Raw genomic sequence first — 15,469 nt, forward strand, 5'->3', positions numbered from 1 at the left:
CGGATTCTCTGACTGGGTCAAAGTCATGCAGACATTGTTTTCACTGCAATTTGTGTGTTCGCACCTTACGCCAGTGGGTGTGATGTGCTGCCATCAGTACAGCAACAGGAAGGTGCGCTATGAGGGGTCCCATCATCGTGGCATTGATCAAAGGCTGAGTCAGTGAGTAAGTGATCCTCATGCCGGCTTTGACACACAAATCATACCATCATGTGCTGCTGACAACACATGGAACAACTGGAGGGATTTCTAGTCCTAAAATGGTCCAAAATCCTTATATAAATGATGTTCTGAGAGATGATGTTATGTAATACAGTGCACCCAGAGAGTTACCTCCACTAGCCATGATGTGACTCTTGGCAATGACCAAAGAGCAGGAAAGGACTGTGCTGATGCTCAGGAGATTGAGGGGCAAATGCCCCTGGTGACTGAGGGAAAAGAGGAGGAAGGCAGTGTGCTGCTGTGATATGGTCACTGCTCTCACATCAGACAGATAATCACATCACTCCAAGCCAAGAGGAGCTGCAACAGCTTTTGTACAAAAATTGACACATCTTTTTGTATAAAGATGCACTTCTTTTGCAAGCCAAGCTAAGCTCCAGGGGACATTGCAGTGGTGGAGCAATTTACAGACTATGTTGAGCTGGGTTGCTCCTTTTATAGCTTGGGCTGGCCAGGTTCCCCATGTGGGAAGGGGGCAAAGGACTCACTATACTCAGGTCAGTGCCTTTACTTGATGCTGTAACCAAATATGGGGGAGGAATGTACCTTCTCTACCACACTGATTCCTCCCCTTCTCTACATTGATACTGGAGCACTTTGTAGCTTGCAAAGACTCCCAGGATATACAGCCTGGAAGAGATGAAGAGAGTTGGTCTCTATATATTCCGAAGCAGACCCCTAAGTGTTTTGTACATGGAGAAGATGAGGTGTAGGAATGAGCAAATATCCCCAAAGCACATGGTTTTCCAGGGATTCAATAGGCCAAGATCTTAGAAACACTGGGAAAAATGGATTGACAGTAGGTAACGATGCAGGCAATTTCATAGTGTAGCGCAGCTGGTGAGAAAGAGAGAGGGCACAGGCTCGGGTTAAATAATATCCACAGCTTTTTATTTTGTTAGCTGCAATTCCCTGTATTTCTAGAATCAAATTCACCTCCAGTTTTACGGCTTCCCTTGCAATGAGGTAAAAGTTGACACACATCTCTCTTGCTGCCTCCTGTTCCCTGCATACTGATCCCAGGTGCTGGAGAAGGTGGACACAGCACAGACACAGGGGACAAGACATGGAATCCAAAGCAAAATTAATGCAGAAGGGGCAGTAAATGGAGCTTTTTAGCTGATTTTCATTCCTCTCTGATTACTTAACAGGCCAGCTATTTAGCATGAGCATTGTCTGCTTTTAAGTGTCAGCAAATAAAAGTGTGCACCCATGACTATTAGCAAACAGGACTGGAACATAAAAGGAGCTGTGCAGCCTGTGCCACTCAGAATACTCATTTAGCATGAGACACTGGACATAATGACATCTGCATTTAAATCCATTATACCGACGCATGCGATTTTTCTTTTGCCAGTTAGCAAATGGCCTCATATTTTTCAAATTATCCTCTGAGGTTCTGAATGACATAGTGAGGGATAATGAGCCAGACCCCAGGATGGATAAGGCAGAAAAGGGGTGTTCTCCTTTACCCACTGCTTTGTAATAACAAAATAAGGGGTAGTCCATCGACAGGGTCACTGCACTCTGCTGACAGCTCTGTCCTGCATCCCAACCAGATCAGAGTTAGCCAGGTGGGAAAGATGCGGATAGAAGTCTTGTGGACTAGATGGCTCCCACCTGCCTCAAACTTCACAAGAAGGAGGATGATATCACTGCCCCGGGAAAGACAGACACCTGAAGTAGACAAGACATCCATTTGCTGTGGTCATGTTTTGAACTACCATTGTGTTGAAGACCACAGTGAAATATTTTTACAGTTTGGCAGGTTCTGCTTGGAAGTAAACACATGGACTTGTGCTCTCAAATGCTGTGACAGTCTATCTGCCCAGTCAGCAACTCAGCTGCTGAGAGCCTGGTCCCTGCTAGGTGATAGATGGCCAAGTTCAGGCTGACAGGATATGTCTAGGGCTGAGTGTGAGAGGCAATGCTAAACATTTTGTATTCGACAGTTTCTTTTGGTGTATGGAGATCAGGAGTGCTGCTCATTTTTTCTCTCACTGTTCATACAAGCACCCCACCAGCTCAGGTGCTTGGCAGTCCTGAGTTCCTCTGTTCCCACTGCAAGGATAGAACACTAGTGTTCAAACACCTTCCCAACACTGCTAAATTTGCCCATCTGCACACACACACTTGGGTTCACAGATGAGACCAGCAGCAGCAGTCAGGGATTCTCCATCTCCTGACAAACCATTAATCAAACTGGTGAGTCCAAGACCCAGTTGGGCATTTCTCTGAGCCATGAGTCGGAGGTGAGTGGGCCTGTATATAATGCAAGGGGAAAATTGTGCTAGTACCAGTTTCCCCTCACCCAACAATCAGGAGTTTCCACAAGCACCACTGTGAGCCCGTGCTTGGCTGGTTATGATGGGAATTGCCATTCATCACAGCATGAGGGGGCTGAGCTGTCTCAGAGAATGTTGTCAGTTAACCAACACTTAATAGAGAGCAATCTGATCAGTATGAGACATGTCCTCACAGCTAAAAAGCATTAAACGTTTGAGGCAGCAGCTTCTGAAGTCTTCCAAGACACCTTCTGCAGTACTCGTTATTTTTTCTCTGCTGCTGAGAGGGAGCAGCCAAGATAGGCACTTTGTGTTCATTACCCAGCATAATATTCACTGGTCTATTTAATTAATGCTTAGAAAATGTATTTGATGAATTACAAGTTACTGGGGGTGGGGAGGCAGGAGGAATGCAGAAATAGATGAACACTGGCTGATCTTTTAAATTTTCTCTAAAATTATTCCTTTGGTTTTTACACTCACCAAGTCTCATGGGGTGTTCTCCCTTCCTGTAGACAGCTAATTTCTCACAGGCACAGTTGCTGGCTATCAAGGAACCTCTTGTAGGAGCTGCTGGAGGCAAAACTATTTGCTGAGTGTATTGCAAAAGATGCAGGTAGTGGAGCAGAGTTCTTGGACACATTGCCTGTTTCTCTGTCCAACCTATCCATTATATCCTGGACACATCAGCTTCACACCACATGAGGAATGCTGCTCTCTGAGGAGTCCTCAACAGAAATCTGAGAACTGCCTCTCAAAACTGACGATCTCGAAACACGCCTTGAAAGGCTTCTAAGCTTAACAGGCAAAACAGACAGAGGGAGGCAGAGGAGGGAAGGGTATTTTCTAAGCACGGCACAAAAGCCCAAGCAGCTAAATGATTTTATGAAGGTCACAAAGGAAACTTGTGTCTGAGTTGGGAACTTAACCGAGATTTTTGTGCTTGGTTCATTGCCTTAGCAGCTGGATGCCCCTGCCTGCCTCCTTAGTCATTGACAGATGTCATTGTGAAGTGTGGTTTCCTTCACTGTGCTTGTAAAAGATGGAAACAGGAGATTTGACAGAAATTTGTCATCAGTGCAAAAAAAAAGTGTCTTTCCCTTCCCTTTTTGTTGTTACAGCACCAACTGTGAATTCAGGGTAGTCTACTCCAGGTCGGGTTTTCTGAGCTTGCTACACAGAAAAGCCCACAAGAGCTCCCTCTGCAAGTCTGTTTTCTTTTAAGTAGCACCAATTTCCTGGTGCACATGTTTCACATTTGTCTGGGTACATGTGTGAGACCCAGTAGCTCCCCAGCTCACTCTCCGCTGTAGAGATCACTTGAGAATTGGGTTTTCTTTGTGAGATGAAGTACCATGTTCAGGCTCTGTGCTCCCAGAGACTTAATTTTGTACAGAAAACGATCTATGTCCATGAGGAAAGCCTTGGGAAAGCTCCCTGCAGCCTTAAGAAATGCAATATTGCCCTCTAGTGATGATGAGAACAGTCTCGTTTGATCTGGTGAAACAAAAAGCTTTTTGGCTGACCTCCACTGGGATTCAAAATGGAAAAAAATGTTCCTGTTTTCTTCTGACCTTGGAATACGAAAACCTACCATCATAACTTGGAGACCATTGGTAGTAGTGATAAGAAGAGAAGGTTGTTCAAGAACCACAGAATGTGTAAAATTACCATTATTCTCCATGAATTCAGCAGATGGGAAGCCAGCCTCACTCAGAGAGCAGATCTAGTAAGAAGGTTCCTTTTTTAATGCATCATTTTTGACATTCCTAAAGCCAAGTGTATTTTTATTTTAAAAAAGGAGAAGGGAAAAAAAAAAAAAAAAGGAGGCCATTTTGAGGACAAGAGGTGAAACATTGAAAACCAGAAAAAAATAAGAAAAAGTTTAATCTTTTTGTGCTTCATCATCACTATATTCAAATGTTTTGGGGTTTTGAGGGTTTGATTGGTTGTTGGTGTTTTCTTGGTTTTTTTTTTTTTAATTTTATTTTATTCAGGTTTTATTTTTATTTCTCTTCTGAAGGGGTAGAAGGAAGGGTAATAGAGATAGGAGCCCTTCAGCAGATGAACAAAATGTTTCTCTCACTCTAGTAAGCAGGGAGTTGGTTCTGCCCGTCAAGAAATAAAGTGTTTTGAAGAGCCTTCAGAAGACACTTAGGAGCACTACAAAGCTTTGACCTTTGCCCCTAAGAAGGTTACATTTAAGGCCCTGGACTCTGCAAATAGCTGGATGTGGACAATCCCTTCCATACTTGTGTGAAACCTCAGGAGGGTCCCAGACAGCGGGGTCAGGGAGTGGGGTTTCTCCGTAACTGGACCCCACATGTCAACCCAGATTTCTAAGGAATTCGGTTTTTAAAAGTCCCTGATGCAGACATCATTTGCCTGGCACCTTCCCTATTCTAATTGCCTCTGACAAGGTACGATAGCACTGGAATTTATGTAAAGAACATTGCTGTCACTGCACTGCAACTTAAAGATCACTACAAAACAGCATCAGCAGAGAGATCTATTTATTTTTCCTTACCTAAAACACTAAGTAAATGCAAAATTCACCTTTATCTTCTAGGCTTTCTGTGTTACTACAGGAACACACAACATACCTGTATGGAATTATCAGTCATTAACACTGACAGTATTCTGAGCATTTTTTCACAAAAAAGATCACAGGACAGAATTAAGGGCAGGAGGCAATTCTCACAAAGCTCTTGCAGAGTTCATTGCCAAAACATCAGACCTTCAGAGCAGGCAGGAGTACTGAATAAATTCATACATATCATGGGCTTTCAACATAATTGCAAATATTTGGGGCAATCAGCCAATGCAAACGAGTGGGTTTTTCTGACACAGAGGGTTTGAGCTTTCTCCTGAGTTCCGAAAAGTCACTTCAGCTCAAAAAAATTATATCGTGATCATTCCGTGTCATCCCTAGCATTGTTATTCATGGTACTGGTAAACTTTGCAAGGTTAGTAACTACTGCCTTACTGTGAGACCATAGATATAATATGTAAAGAACCCTTTATAAAATTTGCTTTATGCAGAGCTGAAGGGCACAGGGAAGGGAGCCAGAAAGGCATTTCTGTAGATGAATATTTTACAAGATGGAGGTTAACAGCACAGAAATGGTTGTGATGGGTAAAGGAGTGATGAAGAAAGGCTGATGGTGAAAATGTGATGGCGATCAAAGGTGAAGCTTACAAGAAAACAGGATAAAGGTTTATTTTAAGTCTAAAAACAAAACAAAGGATTATTTAGAACCTAAATCACCCACTTGATGATCCAGTTCCTTTGGTATGGATGGGGTGGTGGTGACTGATCATGTTCCTGGAGTGTGCACGAGCCTCCTTCACCACCTCAGTCTGCTATAAGCGAAGAAAGTTCATTTTTAGTACACTCATCATGACTCCATTGACCACATTTTTCATTTAGTAAGTGCATTTCCATGTTTTGTCCTAGTTCCCTCTTGTGTCTAACCCCTCTTTCTTTCCCTTTCAGGTTCTACATTGAAAGCATCTCCTATTTGAAGGACAATGCCACCATCGAGCTGTTTTTCTTGAACGCCAAGTCCTGCATCTACAAGGTGAGGACTTAGAGAGGTCTGGGTGGCACCGGAGTGGGCTGAGACACCTGGATCTGCATTCCCTGCCCCAAAATTTACACTGGTCACACCTGGACTTCCAGATACAACCTTCTCCTCTTCCTCCTCTCACATTCCTGCACTCCTCTGTCTCCAGCTGCCCCCACACTTGGCAGCAGCTTTCCTGTCAGAGAGTGGTTCTGAGGTAAAACAGCCCTGGAAGTTAACTCTTGTGGCTGGCAGGAGGCAATCTGCACTGCTAAAATTATAAACTGGCTTGTATTTAGAAAGAAATGTCCGGTTTTGTGCTAAAAACGCGCTCTGGGCCGAGTGGCTGTCGTGAGGGTTTCCCGCCCGCAGAGGGCGGCAGTGTGGCGCGGGCGCCATCTTCGGGAACGGGGGAGCGGTGTGTGTGAGGGGGAAGAGTGGGAAAGATGGAATGTCCTCAGTTGGAAGGGACCCGCAAGGATCGTCGAGTCCAGCTCTTGGCTCTGCACACATAAACCCCGAGAATCCCACCATGTGCCTGAGAGTGTTGTCCAAACGCATATTGAACTCTGTCGGGCTCAGTGCTGTGAGCACTTCCCTGGGGAGCCTGTTCCAGTGTCCAACCACCCTGCGGGTGAAGAACCTTCTCCTGATATCCAACCTAAACCGCCCCTGTGTCAGTTTCATGTCATTCCCCCGGCATGTCACTGTTCGCCAGAGAAGAGTTCAGTGCCTGCCCCTCCATTTCCTTTCCGGAGGATGTTGCAGATCACCATGAGGTCTCCCCTTAGCCTCTTCTCCAGGCTGAACAAGCCAAGTGACCTCAGGTTTGTGGGAATGGGTTTATGTGCGAGTGGGGTAAAGGTGTCTGTGGATATGCACCAAAGATCACCTTGTACAGGAACAAGCCATGCACTGAGAAATGTTCTTGTATGAGAAATTGCCCTCCCGGGTACACTCCTGAAAGACCAGGCTGCTGTCCCTGGCACTGCAGCTCAGAGCAGCTCCTTGCAAGGTACTCTCTGTGCCAGAGATAAGGGCATCCTGGCACAGCCTCAGCTTGGAGGAATGCCCACAGCAGAGCCATGAATCTGATCCCTCTCATGCCACAAGCCAGCTGTTCATGGAAAGATCCAGAAAATCAACCAGCCCCAGACCACGCTGAGGTAGAGATTGGCAATGTGCAGACTCGACCAGGTGGGCTGGATGTCTGGGACTGGGAGAGGTTTGTCAGCAACTGGGATTCCCTGGGAGGATCCCTCCTACCTCCCTCTGTGCTGGCAGAGGCCATTCCTGTGACTCACCTCCATCTGCCAGAGAGGAAGTGGTAGGAAAAGACAGATGTAGTCAGGGAGCAATTGTTCCACCATCCCACAGCCCTCAGCACGTTTGTGACCTGCTAAGCCAAGTAGATTACACCAAATCTGTAGCATCACTTGACATCTGTATGTCCTAAAATGCAGGGACTAACTTTGTATCTTCTAAAATGCAGGGCAGAAGCCAGAAAATTCCTTTTTTTCTTTCAGTGCCGAGGAACGAGGCAGGGCTGCTGAGCTGAACTGTGCAGTGCTTTGCTCTCCGGCAAGGCTGCAATTAGATGTGCTTAGTCAGCCCTCTCCAGCAGCAAACTTAGTGAGCATCACGTTTTGGTTTCTGGGGAAAGTTCCTTTTTGAAGTACTGCCAGGAAAAGCTTACACTGTTGTTCTTTTTCTGGAGAAAGCTTAATAATAAGAAGAGAGGAACAAAAGAAAACAAAGTCCCTAGGTTGGTCTATTTTAGTCTGACCTTTCCTGAAACCATTACTTTGCACATTCAAGCTGTGTCTCTATCCAAAAATAGTCCTGCTGAAGCCCCAATCTCCCATGCAGATCGTTCCCCACTTGACTTCCAGCCACTGTAAGCCATGCTGTGCCATTAAAAAAGGCACTGAATTTGAAAGTTGGGTGCGAAGTGTCTGCTAAGACTCAGGGCAAGCACCCAGCCTGGCGGATTCCTCTTAATGTAGCGTTGTGGGGAACTCGGTGTCTAAGCACAGCCAGTGCTTGTCATTCCTGTAGCTAGCACGTGATGTCGCATGCTGCCAAACCTTGAGAGCGTCCTTGTTGAAGCAAAAGTTTCCTTGTTGGACTTCCCATGGGTACCTCCAGCCCTGACTCCCCTGCAGCCCAGAAAGACCACATGTGTATGAAATAAGTGTAGTTCCTAACACTGTGCTAGCACCCTCAGACCTTCCGCTGTTGATTGTCCAGACACACACCCTCAAGCATCCCTTTGCACAGGGCTGCTCAAGGTGGGAAAGAATAAAACTGAGGCCTCATTTGGGGCAGCTGGTCACTGGGTTGCCAGCTGACCTTGTGCTGGGCACTGTGCTCCTCTGGCTGTGCCCACCACCCACACTCACCAACCCTGTTGAGTAGTGAGGCATCTGTGAACCCACACACTCAAACCCTTGCACAGGACCACAAGAAGACACTGGTGCACAGAAAGGCCAAGCCACATTTGTACTACCAAAGCAGACAGGGCTTGGCATCAGGCACTGTCCCTTGATCAGACAGGCTGTTTAATTACCTGCACGTTCTGGCATGGGTTTTGGCATGTGCCAGCTAGCTCTGTCCCAGGCATTGCTTTGGCACTGATCAAGGATTCACACCTGTTCCCAGTAGGCAACACACTGATGGAAACCCCATCTGGGACTGGGGGAGGGAGGGTAAGTGTTTAGTTATGAGCTGTACTGCACCCCATGTACCCTTGGGGCCAGAGAACGGGCTCTGGCCTGCTTCACCTGCCAGTATAGACTTGCCATAGCATCAACACGTGGTTGCATGGGCTGGTTTGTCTGTGCCATGCCTGGTGCTTCCAGACAGGAGGAAGACCAGGTGCTCTGGTTCTACTCTGCATTGCCCCTTGCTATGGGATGTGCCTGACAGCCCCAGCCCGGCCCTGCCTGCAGCTGAATCAGCCTCTTGCACCAGCCGCTTCTCTTGGCACAGGCTCGTCGTCAGTGCAGGTGCCTGCGTGACTCAGGCAGTTCAGCTGAGATGGGAAAGGCGTGTTTATCACCCCTAGCAGAGCTGCTCTTCACTCCCCAAGGAGTTGTTATGAAAGAGGTGAACTTATTTTAAAAAGCTGGCACTAGTGAAAGCCAAGGACACCTGGATCTTATCCTGTGTTTTGCTCCCTTTGTTTTTGATTTTGCCAGAGACAAGCCAATGCATCAATTGTGGCTTGTAAATGAGGTGTGGCCATGACTTGGCTGGAGCATGGATCACAGCAGTGATCTATATTTAGATCACTCATTTCTTGCCAGATGAAGTAAAATATTAAAAACAGCAGCTTAAATAAATACAACAGAAAAACCACCACAGGAATGAGCTGAACAATGACCCAGTTTACTGGGCCATGTCCATAGGAGACAATGTAGGAGTTCTAGTTGCAGAATAGAGAACTAAGCAGTATCTCAGTAAAAGCGCACTAGCTTCCCCAGCAGAGACCAGAGAGTCAGGAATAGCACACTTGGCCTCCAGAGTAATGATCATGCCTCCCATCTCAAGTATCTTTTATGCTTGGACTGCATACATTCAGACAGAGCAGTGCCTGGAACCCTTGGGTCTGTAAATGCTGTCTCAAGCACAGCAGAAGAATCCTGAGAGGATCTTTTGGGACCATCAGTGTCCTACATGTGACCATGTTGTCTAAGTAGAACTCTCGAAGATTGATTTCATCAGTGGCAGGATCCTATAAAATGGAGCAGGGAAGATCTACCAAAACACTTGCTGTCAAAGTTCATTCTCAAACCAGCCCCAGTGCTCTTGGGGATGAAAAGGCCAAAACCAGAGCTCAAATCCTACAAGAGCAAATGTGGTTCATTTTCCTGTGAGTTTACCTTTTGCAAGGGCCAGAGAAGCCTAGTGGGAGCTTTGACGCCACCTCAGTGTGTCAAAGACAAATTCTCATTCCTTGCTTCTGTGAGTCAAGGACAAGGCTGTGTTCCCTTGAAGCATGGTCACATCTCGGGGCAAAAAATATCTATATCCTAGACTGCCTTTCACTAAATCACACATGAAAATAAAATTTACCCTGATCCTTCCCCTTCCATCTGCCTTCTCCTCACTCCTCCCCCGGGAATCCCTTCATGCCACATGCAGTTATGCTTCATTAACCAACACATTACATCAAATATTTGGCTTTGTCCATATCTGAGTGGGCAGGTTCTCTCCTCCTTTTGTCTTCAGGAGCACAGGGAATACTTTGAAGCCTAGCCAAGGGAGAAAACTGGCACTGCATGCCTCACCATGCAGTAGTCAGGAGGTGATGTATGTCCTTCTTACAGTAGCTCAACTCTCTTTTTCTTTCTTGTTTTCTTCACCTTTCAAGGAACTTATTGAGGTTGACAGTGAAGTGGTGTTTGAACTGGCTGCGTACATCTTGCAGGTAAGCACCCGCCTTCTCTCACTTGGTTCTTCCTCATGCTGCATTAAATCTTTTGATTTTCCAAATCCACAATGGCTCTATGGAAGTGTAGGGGTTCCCCCCAGTTGCAGGAAAAAGATGTCTTTGCACAGTTTTCATTGTTTCTGCCAAAATGGGTACAGAAGGCTCTCAAACTAGACCTCCCCACTCAGGGAGCAGATACTACTGCTCAATATTTTGCATGCAGATAAGTGTTATGTTTGCACCAGCACAGATATCCAAGACTCTGGGGTATGATATACAGCCAAAGAAAATCTAAGTAATGAATGCAAATTCCTAGGTGAAATCCATATGCAACGGGTTTTTCCACCAGTGACTTTACTTGCATTTGTTTTCCCAATGGGGCTTGGTCATCTGATGAGCTACATAAGCTTCTACATATGCAACTGTCTGTATTCTCCAACATGGGCAGAATGGTTTAAAGACTTTCTGAAATGGTGTCTTTCAGAGTTCCACTCTTCAGGAAGAGGGAAAAGGGTCAAAGGGCAAATGACCAAGAAGTGTTTGGTAAATGTCAGGTTCCCAGAAAGGAACCTTTTCAGGGTAGCGGAGCTGGATTTTGTGAAAGTTCTCTTTTTGGAAGCATGACTGTGGGAGCAGATCAGACATAATTGTCACATGATCCTTGTTCCCCTCTCTTACTGTCTAGTTTTAATTTTTTTCCCATCAGCCATGAAGCTATGAGGAGCCATGCGAGCAAACAAACCAGCTCATCAGACTGCACTAATAAATAACAATGCACTGCACTTCTAGAGCACTTGCCATGTTAAAGAAGCAATTAATGTGTAGGGATTTGAACCTTCATTAAAATCATTTTATGTAACAAAAATGGAGCGAGAGAGTCAGGATGGAGGACTCAATTAGCAGCACATTATAGAAATCACGTATTGGCTGTTGGGGGAATACACACCAAACAAGGGGCTCATTGTGAGGAGCAGCAGTGGGGTTATGAATCTATTGTCTGCTCATCCTAGTGAATAACTTAGTGCTTAGTAATTGTACAGCCAGACCCAGAGCTGTCACTGTAACTCTTGTTGCTGGGATTGTTTCTTGCCACAAACACAGGATGTTACGCTTATTCCTGTAGTAGTTCGATGTGTAACTTAAGTCAAAACAAGCCACACCTTTGCTGTCTGTAACCAGAAACTACTACAACCTGTGTTTGTGACAGGATCCAAGCAAAACAAAAGGGATAATACTGCATTTTGTTTTCTCACTGCAGCATTTAGGTCAAAGCACTGAATTATGAAGAATGTACCCTACAAAATTGTTTTTTAAATTCAGTATGCTCACACCCATGCAGGCCAGGGCATATCCTTTGTGCTTTGCTCTGTGTTGAACCATAATTATTACATGCTCAAGGACTCCTTCCTATGAACCAGAGAAGTGCTTGTCTGCCCTTCAGTTCACTCAGAGGGAAATGGAAAGATAGTAAAGGTCTGTCAGAACTCAAGTGATTTAGTCTGCAGCCCTATTTCAAATTGTTTTATTACTAGAACAAATTAAAGTACCACCAGAGCTCTGAACTTTACCCCCGCCTCAGGACTGAAACACCACTGGACGTGGGCTGGCAGGTTTTGCGGGTAGATTAATGGATGTAAAGACAAAAGACCTGAATACAAAGCCCAGTCCTTTTGGCAGTGGAAACTCCCTCATTCACAAATTACATTCTTGCACAGTGCTTTCTGTGTAGCTGGTGGCAAATGAGGTGCTTTAGCATGAATCATATGAAAGGCATATTGTCTATGGAAAAAGAAAAATGCAAAATGTATGCTAAATCTGTTGCGGAGGGCATTCACCAGATTTTGGGGGCTCTCCAGCTATGCAATAAGACTGATCTAACTACTGTAGTGGAACATTATTCAACCCTTTAACATCGGGCTGTGATGGTAATAAATAGAAGTATCTAAGTGTACAAGTAAGGACAACCCCAGACACCCAGCAAGGAGTTAGAGAAACCTGTGTCTTGCATCCCCTTGAAAGCTGACAGTGAGCAAGATTTTTGAAAGTCTACGTACTAGAAAATGGTCAGAATACTTGTAAAAAAGGCAGGTGAGTTGCAGCCTCAGAGTCTGCAAAGCCACTGAGATTCAGAGATCTTCTAGTAATGTAGCATCCACATTGACCCAAAATTTCTTATTTACTGGCATTATTTCCTGTAGCATCTTAGGTATTCACAGCAGAATGAAGAATCATCTGTCCCTGTGTTAGATCCTTTGTATGTTAATCTGCCCAACTCACTGTATCATGGCACTTGACATTAGATACCGGTTCCAAAAAATACATGAGGAATCAATTACAACAGGAAATTGCTGCTAAATGAAGTTTGCAAATAGAAAATCTTGAACAGCCTTTTCTTCTCTTTTTTTTTTGCTATTTTTAATTATATATTTTTAATTTTTCTTCCTTGTTTTACAGGAGGCAAAGGGAGATTTTTCAAGGTAGGTGAATTTAAAAAGTTTTTGCCATTCTGTGCTGTGAGAATAAATCTGATAAAATTCCTGTGTGAGACATGCAACTCAGTTGTAGCTGTGTAGTAAGAGGATTGCCTGTGTTAGCACGGCATCTATGTGTGCATGGCTAACACAGACACGGTATTTCCTGACAGCATTTCTTCACCAAACACAACCTTTGACCAGAGCATGCGTTACAAACAATCATTGTTTGTGATTTTGTTGTTGACAAATCCCATTATGTGGTCATGAAGTTCAGGAAATAGACTAGTCTTCAGAAGGAAATTGCTAAGGAAATTACTCTAAAATCACTGTTATATCACAGATCCTGCCAGAAGCAACATTAAAATTCCATCACTAATTGATATTTCAGTTTGAATTTGGACACTTCTCAAAATCAAATTCAGTAATTGGTTTTGTTGAACTTCCTCTATCCCTTGAGCCAAATCTTCAGACTTACTTGTAAGAAATTCAAAGAGGTTACTGTACTTGGGTTTCGGAAGACTGTTAATTAAATGCCGAAAAATTTTCTTTAAGTAGACAGCGTCTGTGATTTACGCATTAGTAGTAACCAAAGGTCGGGTGTTGTTTGATGTCTCATGTGAGAAACATGAAAGTTCTTAATGTGAAGCTCAGGAGAACTGACTATGCTAAAAATTTCATATACTCCATATATTACTTTTGCTGACCTGAATGTGAGTCCAGCTGGAGGACCACAATATCCATTAAAGTTAGTTTCAGAGAAGAAAAGAAGTGGGCAGTGGGATTGAATTGTCAGGTGAGCCTAAAGAGTTGTCTTAATTTTGTCAGCATTGGAATACAATGAGAGATGACCATAATGATAGGAGGCTGTGAAGAACAGGCAGGTTCCACTTTCTGGTGGACTGGAACTTCCAGCTAGCTAAAATTGAGACAAGTCAGTGAAAAGGAACTGCATTGTAGATATTTCCTGCCCATTGTGGAATCTGAGATGACATAAGGTAACCCTTGCTAAAAGGAAGTTTAAGGTCTGTGTTATCATTTCTCAAAACCTTAAACTTGCAAAATCCTGGCGTGCATCTGACCACAGAAACATAAACCCAGTCTTGCTTCATTTTTCAGTTCTGTCCGATTTGGAATAACTCAGCTATCAGCACTGTTTATTTAGGGGGTACTGGAGTGCATGTGGCTCTGACTTTTCAGTCTGGTTTTCAGTGCACTGCCAAGTGCTCAGTCCAGAAGAGCTGTGCCAAGCAAAGTGTTGCCATTCCAACCTGTGATAAACCAGTGGTTCTGTTAAGAAGAGCAGTATTTGTGTCCCAGAATGTCTTGGATATGGTGAAAAGACACTCGGAAAGTGTATGTTCAGACTGTGAAACATAGAACAGAAAGGAATCAGATAGCTAGGAGTAGTAGGACTGAAAGCATTTTATCTTTGAGCATCCATTTCCAGACCAGAAATGGAAACAGCTGGTGGAAAGTATCCACCTGCTAAAAATTGTGTGATGTCCCTTGTAAAAAGGATAGTTGAGTTTATCACAGCATGTTTCTCTAGGCCACAGGGGAATGAAGAATCTTCTCTGAGGGCACAGAAGACACCTCAAGCCATGGTGTTAACTGCTCCCACCATGGCAGTGTGGCTGTCATCACCAGGCCTATTAAAACAGCTCTGAGTTCTATCACCAGTGGATCACAGTGGTTTGAAGTGGAAGCGGGATTCCTTACATCCAAGTCAGACAGAGAAGGGGTGTCATAATAACAAGGGCACTGCCAGGGATATTAATCTATAAATGGACTTGGGTGACAAAGAAATCTGCCATCCTAGGGGAGTTTGAAGCCTGTCCTTGGAAGAAGGTAGAAGAATGCCGCCCTGATCCTCTGTGGTCTAGAAGACTTGGCATCTCCAGGGATCTCTGTCCAGAAGTTCCCATCTAATGTGCACTGACACAGGTTTATGTGCTGGGTGAGATCCAGGTGCTACTGAAGTCAACATGAGGTCATTGTGGTCAAGATTTTTGCCTGCTGAGATTTGTGGTTATCATATCAGCAGTGTAAAATCTGTCAGGCAAATGAAGCCTCGGGCCAGCCAGAGGAACTGCAGATGAAGGCAAATGTTCTGACTTCTCTTAGGGATAAAGTTAGCTTCAGTGTCTGAAGTTAGTTGATGTTGAACTACTGTTTAAAGTAGAAGTGGCTACTCTTTGAAATGGAGAAGCTTTGCAGTTGTGATTGTCTCACTGCTGAGATTTAAAGATTATACATTGTGCATGGCAGCATATGTTGTGTGAAGGCTGAACTCTTGAACTCCTTTGTTTTTGAAGAAATAATTTAATTCTAAAGGGTTACATGCTTGGAACGCAGACTGCAGCTTTCCCACACCTGTCCTGTCTACTCCCACCAACAGATTTATAGCCTGTGAGAGTACAAGTTCCTCTCTGGCCCCGATCCAAAAAAGTGCATAAGCACTGGCTCATTTGTAGTGATGGGAGAATT

At 44.5% G+C, this 15,469-nt stretch overlaps 1 protein-coding gene across 3 annotated transcripts in view; it reads left to right on the plus strand.

Annotated features, from left to right (window-relative positions):
* The window catches only part of FRMD4A (FERM domain containing 4A), a gene marked incomplete at both ends in the record, with an annotated part of 358,630 nt that overhangs the window by 275,232 nt on the left and 67,929 nt on the right, over positions 1 to 15,469 (plus strand). For all 3 annotated transcript variants that reach the window (XM_082280836.1, XM_082280835.1, XM_082280834.1), the window contains 3 exons: positions 6,004 to 6,088; positions 10,449 to 10,505; positions 12,963 to 12,985. In XM_082280836.1, the coding sequence (XP_082136962.1) occupies positions 6,004 to 6,088; positions 10,449 to 10,505; positions 12,963 to 12,985 (165 nt within the window). The remainder of the gene's footprint in view (positions 1 to 6,003; positions 6,089 to 10,448; positions 10,506 to 12,962; positions 12,986 to 15,469) is intronic.

Source organism: Coloeus monedula (assembly GCF_965178545.1).
Source record: "Coloeus monedula genome assembly, chromosome: 4".
NCBI lineage: Eukaryota > Metazoa > Chordata > Aves > Passeriformes > Corvidae > Coloeus > Coloeus monedula.